Source organism: Salvelinus fontinalis, unplaced genomic scaffold, assembly GCF_029448725.1.
Source record: "Salvelinus fontinalis isolate EN_2023a unplaced genomic scaffold, ASM2944872v1 scaffold_0006, whole genome shotgun sequence".
NCBI lineage: Eukaryota > Metazoa > Chordata > Actinopteri > Salmoniformes > Salmonidae > Salvelinus > Salvelinus fontinalis.
The window spans coordinates 829,869-852,271 of record NW_026600215.1 but is presented as its reverse complement, the minus strand read 5'-3'; the positions used below and the strand labels follow the sequence as shown (position 1 = coordinate 852,271).

Here is a 22,403-nt window from a genome sequence, read left to right as displayed (position 1 = left end):
CTTGCCTACGGAGCTGTGAGGGGAACGGCACCTCAGTACCTTCAGGCTCTGATCAGGCCCTACACCCAAACAAGGGCACTGCGTTCATCCACCTCTGGCCTGCTCGCCTCCCTACCACTGAGGAAGTACAGTTCCCGCTCAGCCCAGTCAAAACTGTTCGCTGCTCTGGCACCCCAATGGTGGAACAAACTCCCTCACGACGCCAGGACAGCGGAGTCAATCACCACCTTCCGGAGACACCTGAAACCCCACCTCTTCAAGGAATACCTAGGATAAAGCAATCCTTCTGCCCCCCCCCCCCCCCCCCCTTAAAAGATCTAGATGCACTATTGTAAAGTGGCTGTTCCACTGGATATCATAAGGTGAATGCACCAATTTGTAAGTCGCTCTGGATAAGAGCGTCTGCTAAATGACTTAAATGTAAATGTAAATGTAAATGACCTTAGTAATGGTTAGCCTGTTGTTATGTCTCATGTGAAGGCTGACCTTAGTAATGGTTAGCCTGGTGTTACGTCTCATGTGAAGGATGACCTTAGTAATGGTTAGCCTGGTGTTACGTCTCATGTGAAGGATGACCTTAGTAATGGTTAGCCTGTTGTTATGTATCATGTGAAGGATGACCTTAGTAATGGTTAGCCTGGTGTTATGTCTCATGTGAAGGATGACCTTAGTAATGGTTAGCCTGGTGTTATGTCTCACGTGAAGGATGACCTTAGTAATGGTTAGCCTGGTGTTACGTCTCATGTGAAGGATGACCTTAGTAATGGTTAGCCTGGTGTTATGTCTCATGTGAAGGATGACCTTAGTAATGGTTAGCGTGGTGTTATGTCTCATGTGAAGGATGATCTTAGTAATGGTTAGCCTGGTGTTACGTCTCATGTGAAGGATGACCTTAGTAATGGTTAGCCTGTTGTTACGTCTCATGTGAAGGATGACCTTAGTAATGGTTAGCCTGGTGTTACGTCTCATGTGAAGGATGACCTTAGTAATGGTTAGCCTGGTGTTACGTCTCATGTGAAGGATGACCTTAGTAATGGTTAGCCTGTTGTTATGTCTCATGTGAAGGCTGACCATAGTAATGGTTAGCCTGGTGTTACGTCTCATGTGAAGGATGACCTTAGTAATGGTTAGCCTGGTGTTATGTCTCATGTGAAGGATGACCTTAGTACTGGTTAGCCTGTTGTTACGTCTCATGTGAAGGATGACCTTAGTAATGGTTAGCCTGGTGTTACGTCTCATGTGAAGGATGATCTTAGTAATGGTTAGCCTGGTGTTACGTCTCATGTGAAGGATGATCTTAGTAATGGTTAGCCTGGTGTTATGTCTCATGTGAAGGATGACCTTAGTAATGGTTAGCCTGGTGTTACGTCTCATGTGAAGGATGACCTTTGTAATGGTTAACCTGGTGTTACGTCTCATGTGAAGGATGACCTTAGTACTGGTTAGCCTGTTGTTACGTCTCATGTGAAGGATGACCTTAGTAATGGTTAGCCTGGTGTTACGTCTCATGTGAAGGATGACCTTAGTAATGGTTAGCCTGGTGTTATGTCTCATGTGAAGGATGACCTTAGTAATGGTTAGCCTGGTGTTACGTCTCATGTGAAGGATGACCTTAGTAATGGTTAGCCTGGTGTTACGTCTCATGTGAAGGATGACCTTAGTAATGGTTAGCCTGGTGTTATGTCTCATGTGAAGGATGACCTTAGTAATGGTTAGCCTGGTGTTATGTCTCATGTGAAGGATGACCTTAGTAATGGTTAGCCTGGTGTTACGTCTCATGTGAAGGATGACCTTAGTAATGGTTAGCCTGGTGTTATGTCTCATGTGAAGGATGACCTTAGTAATGGTTAGCCTGTTGTTACGTCTCATGTGAAGGATGACCTTAGTAATGGTTAGCCTGCTGTTATGTCTCATGTGAAGGATGACCTTCGTAATGGTTAGCCTCACAGTCCAAGGTGGCTTAGCAGTTCAGACGTCTTTTTCCGTATTGTCGTGTCGTGTCCTGTATATATATATATTTACACCTTTTCTTCACATATCTTTTATTTATTTTATTATCCAAGAACTCAACTACAAAAGCTTTCCTGCAAAAGCTTTCCTGCAACCCGCTTCACCAATTACAATAAGTATTATTTACCTCAATCTGAAAATCCATCGTGGAAGATAGCCAGGGGCTAATTCAGAAGCTAGCCTGAAAGCTAACCAGAAGCTACTCCGATAGCTAGCCAGAAGCTAATCTGTAGCTGCCCCGAAATTAGCCGGTTTGCTGGCTAGCGTTGGTGTTTCAGCTGCCCACGTTTTGCGGTCATCAGCTATTCCTTTAGCTCGATAATCTACCGGCACTTTTGTGCAACGCGACTCGGACCGGAGCATTCCGGGACTTTTTTTCTCTCAGTTTCCCCGGATTCCAACCGCAGGCTCTGGACACTTGCACCTTGATTTCGCAGCTAGCTAGCTACATACCGTGTGACTATTGGCTTACGTCGACCCCGGAGCAAACTCAAATCATGCTGGAGCTAGCCAGCTGAGGAGTTCCATCACCATCCGGACCCGTTTCTTTTGTTGCTGCTGCAGATACGGAACCCCACCGGGCCTTCACGACTGACTGCCGACGTTATCTGCCCGAGGGATTTATCCAACCGGCACCTCCGTCCCGACGTTACCTGAACGCTCATCTGAGGCCCGCTAATCGTTAGCTGTCTTATCGGCTGCTATCTGAACAAAACCCCACTACACGGAACCTACCGACGGAAACGCACGAGGTATCTACAAACAGACCTCCATCCTATGCTGCTACCGATAGCCATATACCCGGCCAGCTGTCTGGATCGCCACGACCCCAACCAACCTCTACTCACTGGACCCTTATTGATCACTCGATTAAGCATGCCTCTCCTTAATGTAAATATGCCTTGTCCATTGCTGTTCTGGTTAGTGTTTATTGGCTTATTTCACTGTAGAGATTCTAGCCCTGCTCTCTATACCATATCCAACCTCTCAGTTCCACCACCCACATATGCGATGACATCACCTGGTTTCAATGATGTTTCTAGGGACAAGATCTCTCTCATCATCACTCAATACCTAGGTTTACCTCCACTGTATTCACATCCTACCATACCTTTGTCTGTACATTATTCCTTTAAACTATTTTATCGCCCCCAGAAACTTCCTTTTACTCTCTGCTCTAGTAGCTCTAGGCGACCAATTCTCATAGCTTTTAGCCGTACCCTTATCCTACTTCTCCTCTGTTCCTCTGGTGATGTAGAGGTGAATCCAGGCCCTGCAGTACCTGGCTCCACTCCTATTCCCCAGGCGCTCTCTTTTGGTGACTTCTGTAACCGTAATAGCCTTGGCTTCATGCATGTTAACATTAGAAGCCTCCTCCCTAAGTTTGTTTTGTTCACTGCTTTAGCACACTCTACCAACCCGGATGTTTTAGCCGTGTCTGAATCCTGGCTTAGAAAGACCACCAAAAATTCAGACATTTTTATCCCCAATTACAATATTTTCAGACAAGATAGAACGGCCAAAGGGGGCGGTGTTGCAATCTACTGCAAAGACTGCCTGCAGAGTTCTGTTATACTATCCAGGTCTGTTCCCAAACAATTTGAACTTCTACTTTTAAAAATCCACCTCTCTAAAAACAAGTCTCTCACCGTTGCCGCCTGCTATAGACCACCCTCTGCCCCCAGCTGTGCTCTGGACACTATATGTGAACTGATTGCCCCCCATCTATCTTCAGAGCTCGTGCTGCTAGGCGACCTAAATTTGAACATGCTCAACACCCCAGCCACCCTACAATCTAAGCTTGATGCCCTCAATCTCACACAAATTATCAATGAACCTACCAGGTACCACCCCAATTCCGTAAACACGGGTACCCTCATAGATATCATCCTAACAAACTTGCCCTCCAAATACACCTCTGCTGTTTTCAACCAAGATCTCAGCGATCACTGCCTCATTGCCTGCATCCGTAATGGGTCAGCGGTCAAACGACCTCCACTCATCACTGTCAAACGCTCCCTGAAACACTTCAGCGAGCAGGCCTTCCTAATCGACCTGGCCGGGGTATCCTGGAAGGATATTGATCTCATCCCGTCAGTAGAGGATGCCTGGTCATTTTTTTTAAATGCCTTCCTCACCATCTTGAATAAGCATGCCCCATTCAATAAATTTAGAACCAGGAACAGATATAGCCCTTGGTTCTCTCTTGACCTGACTGCCCTTAACCAACAGAAAAACATCCTATGGCGTTCTGCATTAGCATCGAACAGCCCCCGTGATATGCAACTTTTCAGGGAATCCCGAAACCAATATACACAGGCAGTTAGAACAGCCAAGGCTAGCTTTTTCAAGCAGAAATTTGCTTCCTGCAACACAAATTCAAAAAAGTTCTGGGACACCGTAAAGTCCATGGAGAATAAGAACACCTCCTCCCAGCTTCCAACCGCATTGAAGATAGGAAACACTGTCACCACCGACAAATCCACTATAATTGAGAATTTCAATAAGCATTTTTCTACGGCTGGCCATGCTTTCCACCTGGCTACCCCTACCCCGGACAACAGCACTGCCCTCCCCTCTGCTACTCGCCCAAGCATTCCCCATTTCTCTTTCTCCCAAATACAGTCAGCTGATGTTCTTAATGAGCTGCAAAATCTGGACCCTTACAAATCAGCCGGGCTAGATAATCTGGACCCTTTCTTTCTAAAACTATCTGCTGAAATTGTTGCCACCCCTATTACTAGCCTCTTCAACCTCTCTTTCGTGTCGTCTGAGATCCCCAAAGATTGGAAAGCAGCTGCGGTTATCCCCCTCTTCAAAGGGGGGACACCCTTGACACTAACTGCTACAGACCTATATCTATCCTACCCTGCCTTTCTAAGGTCTTCGAAAGCCAAGTCAACAAACAGATAACCGACCATTTCGAATCACACCACACCTTCTCCGCTATGCAATCTGGTTTCAGAGCTGGTCATGGGTGCACCTCAGCCACGCTCAAGGTCATAAACGATATCGTAACCGCCACCGATAGGAAACAATACTGTGCAGCCGTATTCATTGACCTGGCCAAGGCTTTTGACTCTGTCAATCACCACATCCTCATTGGCAGACTCGACAGCCTTGGTTTCTCTAATGATTGCCTCGCCTGGTTCACCAACTACTTCTCTGATAGAGTTCAGTGTGTCAAATCGGAGGGTCTGTTGTCCGGGCCTCTGGCAGTCTCTATGGGGGTGCCACAGGGTTCAATTCTTGGACCGACTCTCTTCTCTGTTTACATCAATGATGTCGCTCTTGCTGCTGGTGATTCTCTGATCCACCTCTACGCAGACGACACTATTCTGTATACTTCTGGCCCTTCTTTTGACACTGTGTTAACAACCCTCCAGGCGAGCTTCAATGCCATACAACTCTCCTTCCGTGGCCTCCAACTGCTCTTAAATACAAGTAAAACCAAATGCATGCTCTTCAACCGATCGCTGCCTGCTCCTGCCCGCCTGTCCAACATCACTACTTTGGACGGCTCTGACTTAGAATATGTGGACAACTACAAATACCTAGGTGTCTGGTTAGACTGTAAACTCTCCTTCCAGACCCACATCAAACATCTCCAATCCAAAGTCAAATCTAGAATTGGCTTCCTATTCCGCAACAAAGCATCCTTTACTCATGCTGCCAAACATACCCTTGTAAAACTGACCATCCTACCAATCCTTGACTTCGGTGATGTCATTTACAAAATAGCCTCCAAAACTCTACTCAATAAATTGGATGCAGTCTATCACAGTGCCATCCGTTTTGTCACCAAAGCCCCATATACTACCCACCACTGCGACCTGTACACTCTCGTTGGCTGGCCCTCGCTTCATACTCGTCGCCAAACCCACTGGTTCCAGGTCATCTACAAGACCCTGCTAGGTAAAGTCCCCCCTTATCTCAGCTCGCTGGTCACCATAGCAGCACCTACCTGTAGCACGCGCTCCAGCAGGTATATCTCTCTAGTCACCCCCAAAACCAATTCTTCCTTTGGACGCCTCTCCTTCCAGTTCTCTGCTGCCAATGACTGGAACGAACTACAAAAATCTCTGAAACTGGAAACACCTATCTCCCTCACTAGCTTTAAGCACCAGCTGTCAGAGCAGCTCATAGATTACTGCACCTGTACATAACCCATCTACAATTTAGCCCAAACAACTACCTCTTTACCTACTGTATTTATTTATTAATTTATTTTGCTCCTTTGCACCCCATTATTTCTGTCTCTACTTTGCACTTTCTTCCACTGCAAACCAACCATTCCAGTGTTTTTTTTAGTTTTTTTTTAGTTTTTATTTTACTTGCTGTGTTGTACTCACTTCGCCTCCATGGCCTTTTTATATTTTTATTTATTTATACACATATCTGTTTGCCTTCACCTCCCTTATCTCACCTCACTTGCTCACATTGTATATAGACTTATTATTTTTTTCACTGTATTATTGACTATATGTTTGTTTTTACTCCAAGTGTAACTATGTGTTGTTGTATGTGTCGAACTGCTTTGCTTTATCTTGGCCAGGTCGCAATTGTAAATGAGAACGTGTTCTCAATTTGCCTACCTGGTTAAATAAAGGTGAAATAAAAAAAATAAAAAAAAATAAATAGCCTGTTATGTCTCATGTGAAGGATGACCTTAGTAATGGTTAGCCTGGTGTTACGTCTCATGTGAAGGATGACCTTAGTAATGGTTAGCCTGTTGTTACGTCTCATGTGAAGGATGACCTTAGTAATGGTTAGCCTGGTGTTATGTCTCATGTGGAGGATGACCTTAGTAATGGTTAGCCTGGTGTTACGTCTCTTGTGGAGGATGACCTTAGTAATGGTTAGCCTGGTGTTACGTCTCATGTGGAGGATGACCTTAGTAACGGTTGTTTACAATCCGCCTGTTGACAGATAGAACACAGACTCAAGTCTCTTCATACAAACAATCAACCTTTACAAGCAATTTACACGTTGTGCTGGAAAACCCTGCTTCACTCGGATGGCAGAGTGCCACTGTATTGTAGACTATGGAGCATCCCAAATGGCACACTCTTTACTAAATAGTGCACTACTTTTAACCCAGAGCCCTGTGGAATAGCTTGCGATTTGGGACGCAGCCTACACAGCTTGGTGATTGCAGAATCGTAATGTGATTGGTCACTTGAGTAGAGGAGCCGTGTCTTGTGTCCTCATACATGATTTAATCATAGCTTTTACGCAGATACTATTAATCTACATATTGATCCAAAGTTGTTTTCTTAAAATCCAAGCCCTCAAAGGGTCAACCAACTAACAGTGATACGGTGTTTATTGTGTCAGGATGTATTGTGTGTGTTTTACATTCGGCCTGTGTATTGTACAGCCCTGCTGCTACTGGTGCTGGTCCAACTAAGGAATGGAACGACATTGATAGATCATAGACCCTATCTGTAATACAGAACTGTAATATGAATTGGGATGTCCAAGAACCTATTCCTTGTATTGGAACCCTGTTCCAGGTATAGGAACCATGTTCCCTGTATAGGAACCCTGTTCCCTGTATAGGAACCTTATTCCCTGTATAGGAACCCTGTTCCCTGTATAGGAACCCTGTTCCCTGTATAGGAACCATGTTCCCTGTATAGGAACCCTGTTCCCTGTATAGGAACCCTGGCCCCTGTATAGGAACCATGTTCCCTGTATAGGAACCTTATTCCCTGTATCGGAACCTTATTCCCTGTATAGGAACCCTGTTCCCTGTATAGGAACCCTGGCCCCTGTATAGGAACCATGTTCCCTGTATAGGAACCTTATTCCCTGTATAGGAACCATGTTCACTGTATAGGAACCCTGTTCCCTGTATAGGATCCTTATTCCCTGTATCGGAACCTTATTCCCTGTATAGGAACCATGTTCCCTGTATAGGAACCGTATTCCCTGTATAGGGTGGAACTTGGGACACACCCAAGGAAGCAGAGAGCCAATGGAATGGTGTCTACACTAAACACCAATTCATGTGTTGAATTGATCTCTGACCTGAGTCAACAGATCTTATATAGACTAACCAGGGGTGTGTCCTTAGAAAGTAACCAGGGGTGTGTCCTTAGAAAGTAACCAGGGGTGTGTCCTTAGAAAGTAACCAGGGGTGTGTCCTTAGAAAGTAACCAGGGGTGTCTCTTTAGAAAGTCCTTAGAAAGTAACCAGGGGTGTGTCCTTAGAAAGTAACCAGGGGTGTGTCTTTAGAAAGTCCTTAGAAAGTAACCAGGGGTGTGTCCTTAGAAAGTAACCAGGGGTGTGTCCTTAGAAAGTATCCAGGGGTGTGTCCTTAGAAAGTATCTAGGGGTGTGTCCTTAGAAACTGTTGTAGAAGTTATTAGTTATTGATGACCCAGACACAGACCCTCAGTAGAACAGTAAACTGTGTTAGTTATTGATGACCCAGACACAGACCCTCAGTAGAACAGTAAAGTGTGTTAGTTATTGATGACCCAGACACAGACCCTCAGTAGAACAGTAAAGTGTGTTAGTTATTGATAACCCAGACACAGACCCTCAGTAGAACAGTAAAGTGTGTTAGTTATTGATAACCCAGACACAGACCCTCAGTAGAACAGTAAAGTGTGTTAGTTATTGATGACCCAGACACAGACCCTCAGTAGAACAGTAAACTGTGTTAGTTATTGATGACCCAGACACAGACCCTCAGTAGATCAGTAAACTGTGTTAGTTATTGATGACCCAGACACAGACCCTCAGTAGAACAGTAAACTGTGTTAGTTATTGATGACCCAGACACAGACCCTCAGTAGAACAGTAAAGTGTGTTAGTTATTGATGACCCAGACACAGACCCTCAGTAGAATAGTAAACTGTGTTAGTTATTGATGACCCAGACACAGACCCTCAGTAGAACAGTAAACTGTGTTAGTTATTGATGACCCAGACACAGACCCTCAGTAGAACAGTAAACTGTGTTAGTTATTGATGACCCAGACACAGACCCTCAGTAGAACAGTAAACTGTGTTAGTTATTGATGACCCAGACACAGACCCTCAGTAGAACAGTAAAGTGTGTTAGTTATTGATGACCCAGACACAGACCCTCAGTAGAACAGTAAACTGTGTTAGTTATTGATGACCCAGACACAGACCCTCAGTAGAACAGTAAAGTGTGTTAGTTATTGATGACCCAGACACAGACCCTCAGTAGAACAGTAAACTGTGTTAGTTATTGATGACCCAGACACAGACCCTCAGTAGAACAGTAAAGTGTGTTAGTTATTGATGACCCAGACACAGACCCTCAGTAGAACAGTAAACTGTGTTAGTTATTGATGACCCAGACACAGACCCTCAGTAGAACAGTAAAGTGTGTTAGTTATTGATGACCCAGACACAGACCCTCAGTAGAACAGTAAACTGTGTTAGTTATTGATGACCCAGACACAGACCCTCAGTAGAACAGTAAAGTGTGTTAGTTATTGATAACCCAGACACAGACCCTCAGTAGAACAGTAAAGTGTGTTAGTTATTGATGACCCAGACACAGACCCTCAGTAGAACAGTAAAGTGTGTTAGTTATTGATGACCCAGACACAGACCCTCAGTAGAACAGTAAACTGTGTTAGTTATTGATGACCCAGACACAGACCCTCAGTAGAACAGTAAAGTGTGTTAGTTATTGATAACCCAGACACAGACCCTCAGTAGAACAGTAAACTGTGTTAGTTATTGATGACCCAGACACAGACCCTCAGTAGAACAGTAAAGTGTGTTAGTTATTGATGACCCAGACACAGACCCTCAGTAGAACAGTAAACTGTGTTAGTTATTGATGACCCAGACACAGATGATAGATCGTTGTGTCTGGCGGTGGTACAACTGGGTTATCGAGAGACATAACGCAACTCGTTACAACAAGCTAAAAGCTGCAGAGATTTTGGGAAACTCACCCTGGTCGTATGATACCACTATTTAACTGTGTAGAATAGCATAGTAAATAACTTTAGCTGTGTAGAATAACATTGTAAATAATGGTAGCTGTGTAGAATAGCATTGTAAATAACGGTAGATGTGTATAATAGCATTGTAAATAACTGTAGCTGTGTACAATAGCATTGTAAATAACTGTAGCTGTGTACAATAGCATTGTAAATAACTGTAGCTGTGCAGAATAGCATTGTAAATAACGGTAACTGTGTAGAATAACATTGTAAATAACTGTAGCTGTGTAGAATAGCATTGTAAATAACTGTAGCTGTGTAGAATAGCATTGTAAATAACTGTAGCTGTGGGGACACCGATGCGCTAACTGTGTAGAATAGCATTGTAAATAACTGTAGCTGTGTACAGTAGCATTGTAAATAACTGTAGCTGTGTACAATAGCATTGTAAATAACTGTAGCTGTGTACAATAGCATTGTAAATAACTGTAGCTGTGTACAATAGCATTGTAAATAACTTTAACTGTGTACAATAGCATTGTAAATAACTGTAGCTGTGTACAATAGCATTGTAAATAACTGTAGCTGTGTACAATAGCATTGTAAATAACTGTAGCTGTGTACAATAGCATTGTAAATAACTGTAGCTGTGTACAATAGCATTGTAAATAACTGTAGCTGTGTACAATAGCATTGTAAATAACTGTAGCTGTGTAGAATAGCATTGTAAATAACTGTAGCTATGTAGAATAGCATTGTAAATAACTGTAGCTGTGTACAATAGCATTGTAAATAACTGTAGCTGTGTACAATAGCATTGTAAATAACTGTAGCTGTGTAGAATAGCATTGTACATAACTGTAGCTGTGCAGAATAGCATTGTAAATAACTGTAGCTGTGTACAATAGCATTGTAAATAACTGTAGCTGTGTACAATAGCATTGTAAATAACTGTAGCTGTGTAGAATAGCATTGTAAATAACTGTAGCTGTGTACAATAGCATTGTAAATAACTGTAGCTGTGCAGAATAGCATTGTAAATAACTGTAGCTGTGTAGAATAGCATTGTAAATAACTATAGCTGTGTACAATAGCATTGTAAATAACTATAGCTGTGTACAATAGCATTGTAAATAACTGTAGCTGTGCAGAATAGCATTGTAAATAACTGTAGCTGTGTACAATAGCATTGTAAATAACTGTAGCTGTGTAGAATAGCATTGTAAATAACTGTAGCTGTGCAGAATAGCATTGTTAATAACTGTAGCTGTGTACAATAGCATTGTAAATAACTGTAGCTGTGTACAATAGCATTGTAAATAAATGTAGCTGTGTACAATAGCATTGTAAATAACTGTAGCTGTGTAGAATAGCATTGTAAATAACTGTAGCTGTGTAGAATAGCATTGTAAATAACTATAGCTGTGTACAATAGCATTGTAAATAACTATAGCTGTGTACAATAGCATTGTAAATAACTGTAGCTGTGCAGAATAGCATTGTAAATAACTGTAGCTGTGTACAATAGCATTGTAAATAACTGTAGCTGTGTAGAATAGCATTGTAAATAACTTAGCTGTGTAGAATAGCATTGTAAATAACTATAGCTGTGTACAATAGCATTGTAAATAACTATAGCTGTGTACAATAGCATTGTAAATAACTGTAGCTGTGCAGAATAGCATTGTAAATAACTGTAGCTGTGTACAATAGCATTGTAAATAACTGTAGCTGTGTAGAATAGCATTGTAAATAACTGTAGCTGTGCAGAATAGCATTGTAAATAACTGTAGCTGTGTACAATAGCATTGTAAATAACTGTAGCTGTGTAGAATAGCATTGTAAATAACTGTAGCTGTGCAGAATAGCATTGTAAATAACTGTAGCTGTGTACAATAGCATTGTAAATAACTGTAGCTGTGTAGAATAGCATTGTAAATAACTGTAGCTGTGTAGAATAGCATTGTAAATAACTGTAGCTGTGCAGAATAGCATTGTAAATAACTGTAGCTGTGCAGAATAGCAAATATTAATGCTGTTAATATTGTTGGTGTTTCCAGATCTGGGATCCTTCAGTGGGAGGACGAGAGGAGGCGTGTCTGTAAGGGAAGGACAAGGAGTGGTGCTCATGTGTACCCCACCCCCTCATTCACCAGGTAAGACCATGACCCCTGACCCCTAAACCTCCTCATGTGTACCCCACCCCCTCATTCACCAGGTAAGACCCTGACCCCTGACCCCTAAACCTCCTCATGTGTACCCCACCCCCTCATTCACCAGGTAAGACCCTGACCCCTGACCCCTAAACCTCCTCATGTGTACCCCTCCTCCTCATTCATCAGGTAAGACCCTGACCCTTAACCCCTAACCTTTAACCCCTAACCCTCCTCATGTGTACCCCTCCACCTCATTCACCAGGTAAGACCCTGACCCTTAACCCCTAACCCCTGACCCCTAACCCCTAATCCTCCTCATGTATTCTCCTCTACCTCATTCACCAGGTAAGATCCTAACCCCTAACCCCCGACCCCTAATCCCTAATCCTCCTCATGTATTCTCCTCTACCTCATTCACCAGGTAAGATCCTAACCCCTAACCCCTGACCCCTAATCCCTAATCCTCCTCATGTATTCTCCTCTACCTCATTCTCCAGGTAAGATCCTAACCTCTAACCCTCCTCATGTGTACCCCTCCACCTCATTCTTCAGGTAATATTTCCCTCATCATATCTAGCACGCCTATTAGGGCTAAACTGGAAAATGAGTGCATGCGTGTTGTTACGATATCTCTGTATCAATACTTTGTAAGCATCCTTTTTCTATTGTAGCTTCATGTATTGACCGCAATAAGAACACGGATTAAATAAATCAACCAAATAGGAGTTCAGTATTGTATGGCTCTGTACTTTCTCTCACTGAACCGTAACTGAGACTGTAGAAACATGAGCTGCACCTTAAGAACCCCTTAAGGTCTGAGGGTCCGGGGATGGGTTCTACTAAGCTGTATTGAATTCGGCCCGGGGATGGGTTCTACTAAGCTATATGGAATTGGGCCCGGGGATGGGTTCTACTAAGGTACTAGGTTCTACTAAGCTATATGGAATTGGGCCCGGGGATGGGTTCTAATAAGCTGTATGGAATTGGGCCCGGGGATGGGTTCTACTAAGCTGTATGGAATTGGGCCCGGGGATGGGTTCTACAAATGGATATGGAATTGGGCCCGGGGATGGGTTCTACTAAGCTATATGGAATTGGGCCCGGGGAGGGGTTCTACTAAGCTATATGGAATTGGGCCCGGGGATGGGTTCTACTAAGCTATATGGAATTGGGCCCGGGGATGGGTTATACTAAGCTATATGGAATTGGGCCCGGGGAGGGGTTATACTAAGCTATATGGAATTGGGCCCGGGGATGGGTTATACTAAGCTATATGGAATTGGGCCCGGGGAGGGGTTCTACTAAGCTATATGGAATTGGGCCCGGGGAGGGGTTCTACTAAGCTATATGGAATTGGGCCCGGGGAGGGGTTATACTAAGCTATATGGAATTGGGCCCGGGGATGGGTTATACTAAGCTATATGGAATTGGGCCCGGGGAGGGGTTCTACTAAGCTATATGGAATTGGGCCCGGGGATGGGTTATACTAAGCTATATGGAATTGGGCCCGGGGATGGGTTATACTAAGCTATATGGAATTGTTTTATGATGGTCATAACAAGCATCATTTAGCTATTTGATTTGGAATTTTAGGACCACTGTAGGTATAATATATTTATATATATATATATATAATAGCAGTAAGGACTATCTGTTATTCAATGTGTTTCTATTGGCTAATAGCAGTAAGGACTATCTGTTATTCAATGTGTTTCTATTGGCTATATATATATATAAATACGTTTATATACTTACTAAAATGATGATGAAACATTGCATTTGGCCATATTAGCCAATAGAAACACATTGAATAACAGATAGTCCTTACTGCTATTAGCCAATAGAAACACACTGAATAACATATAGTCCTTACTGCTATTAGCCAATAGAAACACATTGAATAACAGATAGTCCTTACTGCTATTAGCCAATAGAAACACATTGAATAACAGACAGTCCTTACTGCTATTAGCCAATAGAAACACATTGAATAACAGATAGTCCTTACTGCTATTAGCCAATAGAAACACATTGAATAACATATAGTCTTTATTGCTATTAACCAATAGAAACACATTGAATAACAGTCCTTACTGCTATTAGCCAATAGAAACATATTGTCAAAACATTTAAAAAAGGAAGTACTTCCATATACCCTGACTGTACCAAACATTAAGAACTCCTGCTCTTTCCATGACATAGACTGACCAGGTGAATCCAGTTTACGATCCCTTATTGAAATAGACTGACCAGGTGAATCCAGGTTATGATCCCTTATTGAAATAGACTGACCAGGTGAATCCAGGTTATGATCCCTTATTGAAATAGACTGACCAGGTGAATCCAGGTTATGATCCCTTATTGAAATAGACTGACCAGGTGAATCCAGGTTATGATCCCTTATTGAAATAGACTGACCAGGTGAATCCAGGTTATGATCCCTTATTGAAATAGACTGACCAGGTGAATCCAGGTTATGATCCCTTATTGAAATAGACTGACCAGGTGAATCCAGGTTATGATCCCTTATTGAAATAGACTGACCAGGTGAATCCAGGTTATGATCCCTTATTGAAATAGACTGACCAGGTGAATCCAGGTTATGATCCCTTATTGACATAGACTGACCAGGTGAATCCAGGTTATGATCCCTTATTGAAATAGACTGACCAGGTGAATCCAGGTTATGATCCCTTATTGAAATAGACTGACCAGGTGAATCCAGGTTATGATCCCTTATTGAAATAGACTGACCAGGTGAATCCAGGTTATCATCCCTTATTGAAATAGACTGACCAGGTGAATCCAGGTTATGATCCCTTATTGAAATAGACTGACCAGGTGAATCCAGGATATGATCCCTTATTGAAATAGACTGACCAGGTGAATCCAGGTTATGATCCCTTATTGAAATAGACTGACCAGGTGAATCCAGGTTATGATCCCTTATTGAAATAGACTGACCAGGTGAATCCAGGTTATCATCCCTTATTGAAATAGACTGACCAGGTGAATCCAGGTTATGATCCCTTATTGAAATAGACTGACCAGGTGAATCCAGGTTATGATCCCTTATTGAAATAGACTGACCAGGTGAATCCAGGTTATGATCCCTTATTGATTGATGCCACTTGTTAATTCCACTTCGATCGGTGTGGATGAAGGGGGGAGGAGACGGGTTAAAGAAGGATGTTTAAGCCTTGAGACAACTGAGACATGGATTGTGTCTGTGTGTCATTCAGAGGGTGAATGGGCAAGACAAAATATTGAAGTGCCTTTGAACGGGGTATAATAGTAGGTGACAGGCGCACCGTTTTGTGTCAGGAACTGCAACGCTGCTGGGATTTTCACAATCAACAGTTTCCCATGTGTATAAAGAATAGTCCACCACCCAAAGGACATCCAGCTAACTTGACACAACTGTTGGAAACATTGGAGTCAACATGGGCCAGCGTCCCTGTGGAATGCTTTCGACACCTTGTAGAGTCCATCCCCTGAAGAATTGAGGCTGTTCTGAGGGCAAAAGGGGTGTGAGGGGGGGTTTGAAACTCAGAATTAGGAAGATGTTCTTCATGTCTTGTACACTCAGTGTATACTTCCATTCATGTTTTAATCTGGTACCGGGTTACCGTCAGAAGAGTCTTCTGCGGCTTGTGGGAGTCGCAAACGCCCACAAGTCGTTGGGACACTACAGACAGAAGTTGACACCTCGGTAATACCGACTTCATCTCTAGCTTAAACATTTTAAATTCAGTTTAAACTTTAAATAGCTTAAATCTTAAATATCTAGCTTAAACAGATGGATTTTTGTTAGGGATTGTTCTGTTATGCTAAAATGCTACAGCCATTTTGTTACTTTTTAATGAATGAACTATACCCATTGATTTATGAATAATGTAACTCATAAATGCGACAGGAGCGGAGTTCAACCGTTGTACCCCATATGAACTCAAAATATCAGCTTTTTTTACTCCAATGTTTTGTAAACAATGGAATTGTAAACAAACACAATATAGCCTCAAAACATGGTTAAAACTATAATTTTGATATCATGGATGGTCAGTCTTTGCATCCATACTTCTGTCTATTAATTTAAGAGTGGTTACATTTCTCCAGACCCATCTCTCAGCTGATTAGTGTTTCTCCAGGCCCATCTCTCAGCTGATTACTGTTTCTCCAGGCCCATCTCTCAGCTGTTTACTGTTTCTCTCATCCCTCAGCTGTTTACTGTTTCTCCAGACCCATCTCTCAGCTGATTACTGTTTCTCCAGACCCATCTCTCAGCTGTTTACTGTTTCTCCAGACCCATCTCTCAGCTGTTTACTGTTTCTCTCATCTCTCAGCTGTTTACTGTTTCTCCAGACCCATCCCTCAGCTGATTACTGTTTCTCTCATCTCTCAGCTGTTTACTGTTTCTCCAGGCCCATCTCTCAGCTGATTACTGTTTCTCCAGGCCCATCTCTCAGCTGTTTAGTGTTTCTCCAGACCCATCTCTCAGCTGATTACTGTTTCTCTCATCTCTCAGCTGTTTACTGTTTCTCCAGGCCCATCTCTCAGCTGTTTACTGTTTCTCCAGGCCCATCTCTCAGCTGATTACTGTTTCTCCAGACCCATCTCTCAGCTGTTTAGTGTTTCTCCAGACCCATCTCTCAGCTGATTACTGTTTCTCTCATCTCTCAGCTGTTTCCTGTTTCTCCAGGCCCATCCCTCAGCTGTTTACTGTTTCTCCAGGCCCATCTCTCAGCTGATTACTGTTTAAAAAAAAAAAAGTCAACTACAGATTGCCACTTTTAAAACCACGGTGCTATTGTTCTTCAATTTGATAAACTCATGGTTACATCAATTGGATTTAGTTGCTGGGTTGCTAAAATGCCTATACATCTCTGGTCTAAAGTAGTGCACTATATAGGGAATAGCATGCTATTTGGAACCAAGCTAGTGTTTAGTTGACTTTATAAACGCTTGGCAAGATGAGGATTAACAACAGGGGGATGATTTCTGCTAAACTCAGCCCTCTGCAGCACAGACAAAGCAACAAGAGGATGATTTCTGCTAAACTCAGCCCTCTGCAGCACAGACAAAGCAACAAGAGGATGATTTCTGCTAAACTCAGCCCTCTGCAGCACAGACAAAGCAACATGAGGATGATTTCTGCTAAACTCAGCCCTCTGCAGCACAGACAAAGCATCAGGAGGATGATTTCTGCTAAACTCAACCCTCTGCAGTCAAGACCAAAGTGCCTTCCAAATGTCACACTATTTTCTAAAAAGTGTACTACTATTGACCAGAGCTGGGCCCTAGTAAAAGTACTGCACTATATATTTTTATTTTATTTACCTTTATTTAACTAGACAAGTCAGTTAAGTACAAATTCTTATTTACAATGACGGCCTACCGGGGAACAGTGGTTTAACTGCCCTGTTCAGCGGCAGAACAAAAGATTTTTACCTTGTCAGCTCGGGGATTCAATCCTGCAAACTTTCAGTTACTGGGCCATCGCTCTTACCACTAGGCTATCTGCCGCACCTATACATGTAATATAGTGATATTTAGGATGCATTTATAAAGGGGATTGAGTGATATTTAGGACACAGAACATGTCATCTCGTAGCTATCATTCAGCATGTTAGTCTAGCTATCATTCAGCATGTTAACCTAGCTATCATTTATCATGTTAATCTAGCTATCATTCATCATGTTAACCTAGCTATCATTCATCATGTTAACCTAGCTATCATTCATCATGTTAACCTATCTATCATATATCACGTTAACCTAGATATCATTCGTCTTGTTAACCTAGCTATCATTCATCATGTTAACCTAGCTATCATTCATCATATTAGCCTAGCTATCATTTATCATGTTAACCTAGCTATCATTCATCGTGTTAACCTACCTATAATTTGGCATGTTAATCTAGCTATCATTTGTCATGTTAACCAAGCTATCTCTCTCCAACTGTGATTACTTCACAGCCGACGCTCAATTTTACGCAAGAGCTCAAATTGACCGGTAATTTACCGGGTCATTAGAAATTTAAATCCATTATTTTTTCACGCAGACACAGCAGCGGTGTGTGTGGGAGGTGACAACGTTTAATGACATATCTCATAGCTCACTGCAGTTGTCCTCTAATGTACGCTCTGCTTTGAGTTGATCTCCTTGGTCGTGAATCATCTAGGTTTTTGAATGCATCCCAAATGTCACCATATGCCCTATGAAGTGCATTACTTTTGCCCAGAGCCTTATGGGCGCTGGTCAAAAGTAGTGCACTAAATATGAAATAGGGTGACATTTGGGATGTACCCTTTCTGTTTGGCTCAGCTCTCTTCCAGAATCCTACTGTTCCACGGCTGGAGTGGCCCCTTGGGATGGCCTGCCATGAGCCTGTCAGCCTCAGATACCCCTCCTCTCCTCTCTTCTCCTCCCCTCTCCATTCCTCTCCATTCCTCTCCATTCCTCTCCTCTCCTCTCCTCTCCTCTCCTCTCCTCTCCTCTCCTCTCCTCTCCTCTCCTCTCCTCTCCTCTCCTCTCCTCTCCTCTCCTCTCCTCTCCTCTCCTCTCCTCTCTTGTCCTCCCCTGTCCTCTCCTCTTCTCTTCTCTTCTCTTCTCCTCCCTCCATGCATCCATGCCAGATTGCATTTCATGGTGGGACCGGGGAGAGGGTAGAAAACAGCCACAGATGTTCACTGACAGAAACATTTTTAAGATTGAAAACAGTTCACAACACAGTATTCCCCTTAATGAGTAAATCCCCGTCTAGTCCTATAGAGCTAAAGACTTCTCCTTGATGGCTCTGACTGTTCCGCTTGTGCAATAGGTTTTCCATTTGCTCTGTTGCTTTATGTCTAATAACCGTGGGTGTATTCATTTCTGACTCAATGTTTGGATGTATATGTTTACATCACTTTTTCCCCCGCAGCGCTAGCTAGCCAATATTCTGGGTGAAGGAACGCCGATCGATCAGTCTGATTGACATTAAATGAACATCACACCTTGGCCTGCCAGGTTGTGAAATAAGATCAGTAGTGATTGACATGGGTTAGGGTTAGATTAGGGTTAGGTTAGGTTAGGGTTAGGTTAGGGTTAGGGTTAGGTAAGGGTTAGGTTAGGTTAGGTTAGGGTTAGAGTTAGGTTAGGGTTAGGGTTAGGTTAGGGTTAGCCTAATGGGTTAGGGTTAGGTTAGGGTTAGGTTAGGGTTAGCCTAATGGGTTAGGTTAGAGTTAGGTTAGGGTTAGGTTAGGGTTAGCCTAATGGGTTAGTGTTAGGGTTTGGTTAAGGTTAAGGTTAGGGTTAGGGTTAGGGTTAGGTTAGGGTTAGGGTTAAGGTTAGGGTTAAGGTTAAGGTTAGGGTTAAGGTTAGGGTTAGGTTAAGGTTAAGGTTAGGGTTAGGTTAAGGTTAGGGTTAGGGTTAGGTTAAGGTTAGGGTTAGGGTTAGTGTTAGGGTTAGGGTTAGGTTAAGGTTAGGTTTAGGTTTAGGTTAGGGTTAGGGTTAGAGTTAAGGGTTAGGGTTAGGGTTAGGGTTAGGTTAGGTTAGGGTTAGGTTAGGGTTAGCCTAATGGGTTAGGGTTAGGTTAGGGTTAGGTTAGGGTTAGCCTAATGGGTTAGGTTAGAGTTAGGTTAGGGTTAGGTTAGGGTTAGCCTAATGGGTTAGTGTTAGGGTTTGGTTAAGGTTAAGGTTAGGGTTAGGGTTAGGTTAGGGTTAGGGTTAAGGTTAGGGTTAAGGTTAAGGTTAGGGTTAAGGTTAGGGTTAAGGTTAGGGTTAGGTTAAGGTTAGGGTTAGGTTAAGGTTAGGGTTATGTTAAGGTTAGGGTTAAGGTTAGGGTTAAGGTTAGTGTTAGGGTTCGGTTAAGGTTAGGTTTAGGTTTAGGTTAGGGTTAAGGTTAGGGTTAGGGTTAGTGTTAGGGTTAGGGTTAGGTTAAGGTTAAGGTTAAGGTTTAGGTTTAGGTTAGGGTTAGAGTTAGAGTTAAGGTTAAGGTTAAGGTTAGGGTTAAGGTTAGTGTTAGGGTTCGGTTAAGGTTAGGTTTAGGTTTAGGTTAGGGTTAAGGTTAGGGTTAGGGTTAGTGTTAGGGTTAGGTTAAGGTTAGGGTTAGGTTAAGGTTAGGGTTAGGGTTAGGTTAAGGTTAGGGTTAGGGTTAGTGTTAGTGTTAGGGTTAGGGTTAGGTTAAGGTTAGGTTTAGGTTTAGGTTTAGGTTAGGGTTAGGGTTAGAGTTAAGGTTAAGGTTAAGGTTAAGGTTAGGGTTAAGGTTAGTGTTAGGGTTCGGTTAAGGTTAGGTTTAGGTTAGGGTTAAGGTTAGGGTTAGGGTTAGTGTTAGGGTTAGGTTAAGGTTAGGTTTAGGTTAGAGTTGAGGTTAGGGTTAGGGTTAAGGTTAGGGTTAGGGTTAGGGTTAAGGTGAAGGTTAGGGTTAGGGTTAGTGCCTAATGCCAATACTGATTTATGTTATGTGAAGTCCGTTAGAACCTTTTTAGGTTAGGGTTAGCCTAATGGGTTAGGTTAGAGTTAGGTTAGGGTTAGGTTAGGGTTAGCCTAATGGGTTAGTGTTAGGGTTTGGTTAAGGTTAAGGTTAGGGTTAGGGTTAGGGTTAGGTTAGGGTTAGGGTTAAGGTTAGGGTTAAGGTTAAGGTTAGGGTTAAGGTTAGGGTTAGGTTAAGGTTAAGGTTAGGGTTAGGTTAAGGTTAGGGTTAGGGTTAGGTTAAGGTTAGGGTTAGGGTTAGTGTTAGGGTTAGGGTTAGGTTAAGGTTAGGTTTAGGTTTAGGTTAGGGTTAGGGTTAGAGTTAAGGGTTAGGGTTAGGGTTAGGGTTAGGTTAGGTTAGGGTTAGGTTAGGGTTAGCCTAATGGGTTAGGGTTAGGTTAGGGTTAGGTTAGGGTTAGCCTAATGGGTTAGGTTAGAGTTAGGTTAGGGTTAGGTTAGGGTTAGCCTAATGGGTTAGTGTTAGGGTTTGGTTAAGGTTAAGGTTAGGGTTAGGGTTAGGTTAGGGTTAGGGTTAAGGTTAGGGTTAAGGTTAAGGTTAGGGTTAAGGTTAGGGTTAAGGTTAGGGTTAGGTTAAGGTTAGGGTTAGGTTAAGGTTAGGGTTATGTTAAGGTTAGGGTTAAGGTTAGGGTTAAGGTTAGTGTTAGGGTTCGGTTAAGGTTAGGTTTAGGTTTAGGTTAGGGTTAAGGTTAGGGTTAGGGTTAGTGTTAGGGTTAGGGTTAGGTTAAGGTTAAGGTTAAGGTTTAGGTTTAGGTTAGGGTTAGAGTTAGAGTTAAGGTTAAGGTTAAGGTTAGGGTTAAGGTTAGTGTTAGGGTTCGGTTAAGGTTAGGTTTAGGTTTAGGTTAGGGTTAAGGTTAGGGTTAGGGTTAGTGTTAGGGTTAGGTTAAGGTTAGGGTTAGGTTAAGGTTAGGGTTAGGGTTAGGTTAAGGTTAGGGTTAGGGTTAGTGTTAGTGTTAGGGTTAGGGTTAGGTTAAGGTTAGGTTTAGGTTTAGGTTTAGGTTAGGGTTAGGGTTAGAGTTAAGGTTAAGGTTAAGGTTAAGGTTAGGGTTAAGGTTAGTGTTAGGGTTCGGTTAAGGTTAGGTTTAGGTTAGGGTTAAGGTTAGGGTTAGGGTTAGTGTTAGGGTTAGGTTAAGGTTAGGTTTAGGTTAGAGTTGAGGTTAGGGTTAGGGTTAAGGTTAGGGTTAGGGTTAGGGTTAAGGTGAAGGTTAGGGTTAGGGTTAGTGCCTAATGCCAATACTGATTTATGTTATGTGAAGTCCGTTAGAACCTTTTTAGGTTAGGGTTAGCCTAATGGGTTAGGTTAGAGTTAGGTTAGGGTTAGGTTAGGGTTAGCCTAATGGGTTAGTGTTAGGGTTTGGTTAAGGTTAAGGTTAGGGTTAGGGTTAGGTTAGGGTTAGGGTTAGGGTTAAGGTTAAGGTTAGGGTTAAGGTTAGGGTTAGGTTAAGGTTAAGGTTAGGGTTAGGTTAAGGTTAGGGTTAGGGTTAGGTTAAGGTTAGGGTTAGGGTTAGTGTTAGGGTTAGGGTTAGGTTAAGGTTAGGTTTAGGTTTAGGTTAGAGTTAAGGGTTAGGGTTAGGGTTAGGGTTAGGGTTAGGTTAGGTTAGGGTTAGCCTAATGGGTTAGGGTTAGGTTAGGGTTAGGTTAGGGTTAGCCTAATGGGTTAGGTTAGGGTTAGCCTAATGGGTTAGTGTTAGGGTTTGGTTAAGGATAAGGTTAGGGTTAGGGTTAGGTTAGGGTTAGGGTTAAGGTTAGGGTTAAGGTTAAGGTTAGGGTTAAGGTTAGGGTTAGGTTAAGGTTAAGGTTAAGGTTAGGGTTAGGTTAAGGTTAGGG

At 42.7% G+C, this 22,403-nt stretch overlaps 1 protein-coding gene across 3 annotated transcripts in view; it reads left to right on the top strand.

Moving 5' to 3' along the window:
* cntn5 (contactin 5) overlaps positions 1-22,403 on the top strand; it is a 737,853-nt gene that overhangs the window by 397,352 nt on the left and 318,098 nt on the right. For 2 of the 3 annotated variants that reach the window (XM_055910389.1, XM_055910391.1), the window contains one exon: positions 12,009-12,104. In XM_055910389.1, the coding sequence (XP_055766364.1) occupies positions 12,009-12,104 (96 nt within the window). Of the gene's footprint in view, positions 1-12,008; positions 12,105-12,203; positions 12,229-22,403 lie in introns of those variants that run through there. The other variant, XM_055910390.1, reaches the window with a different exon arrangement.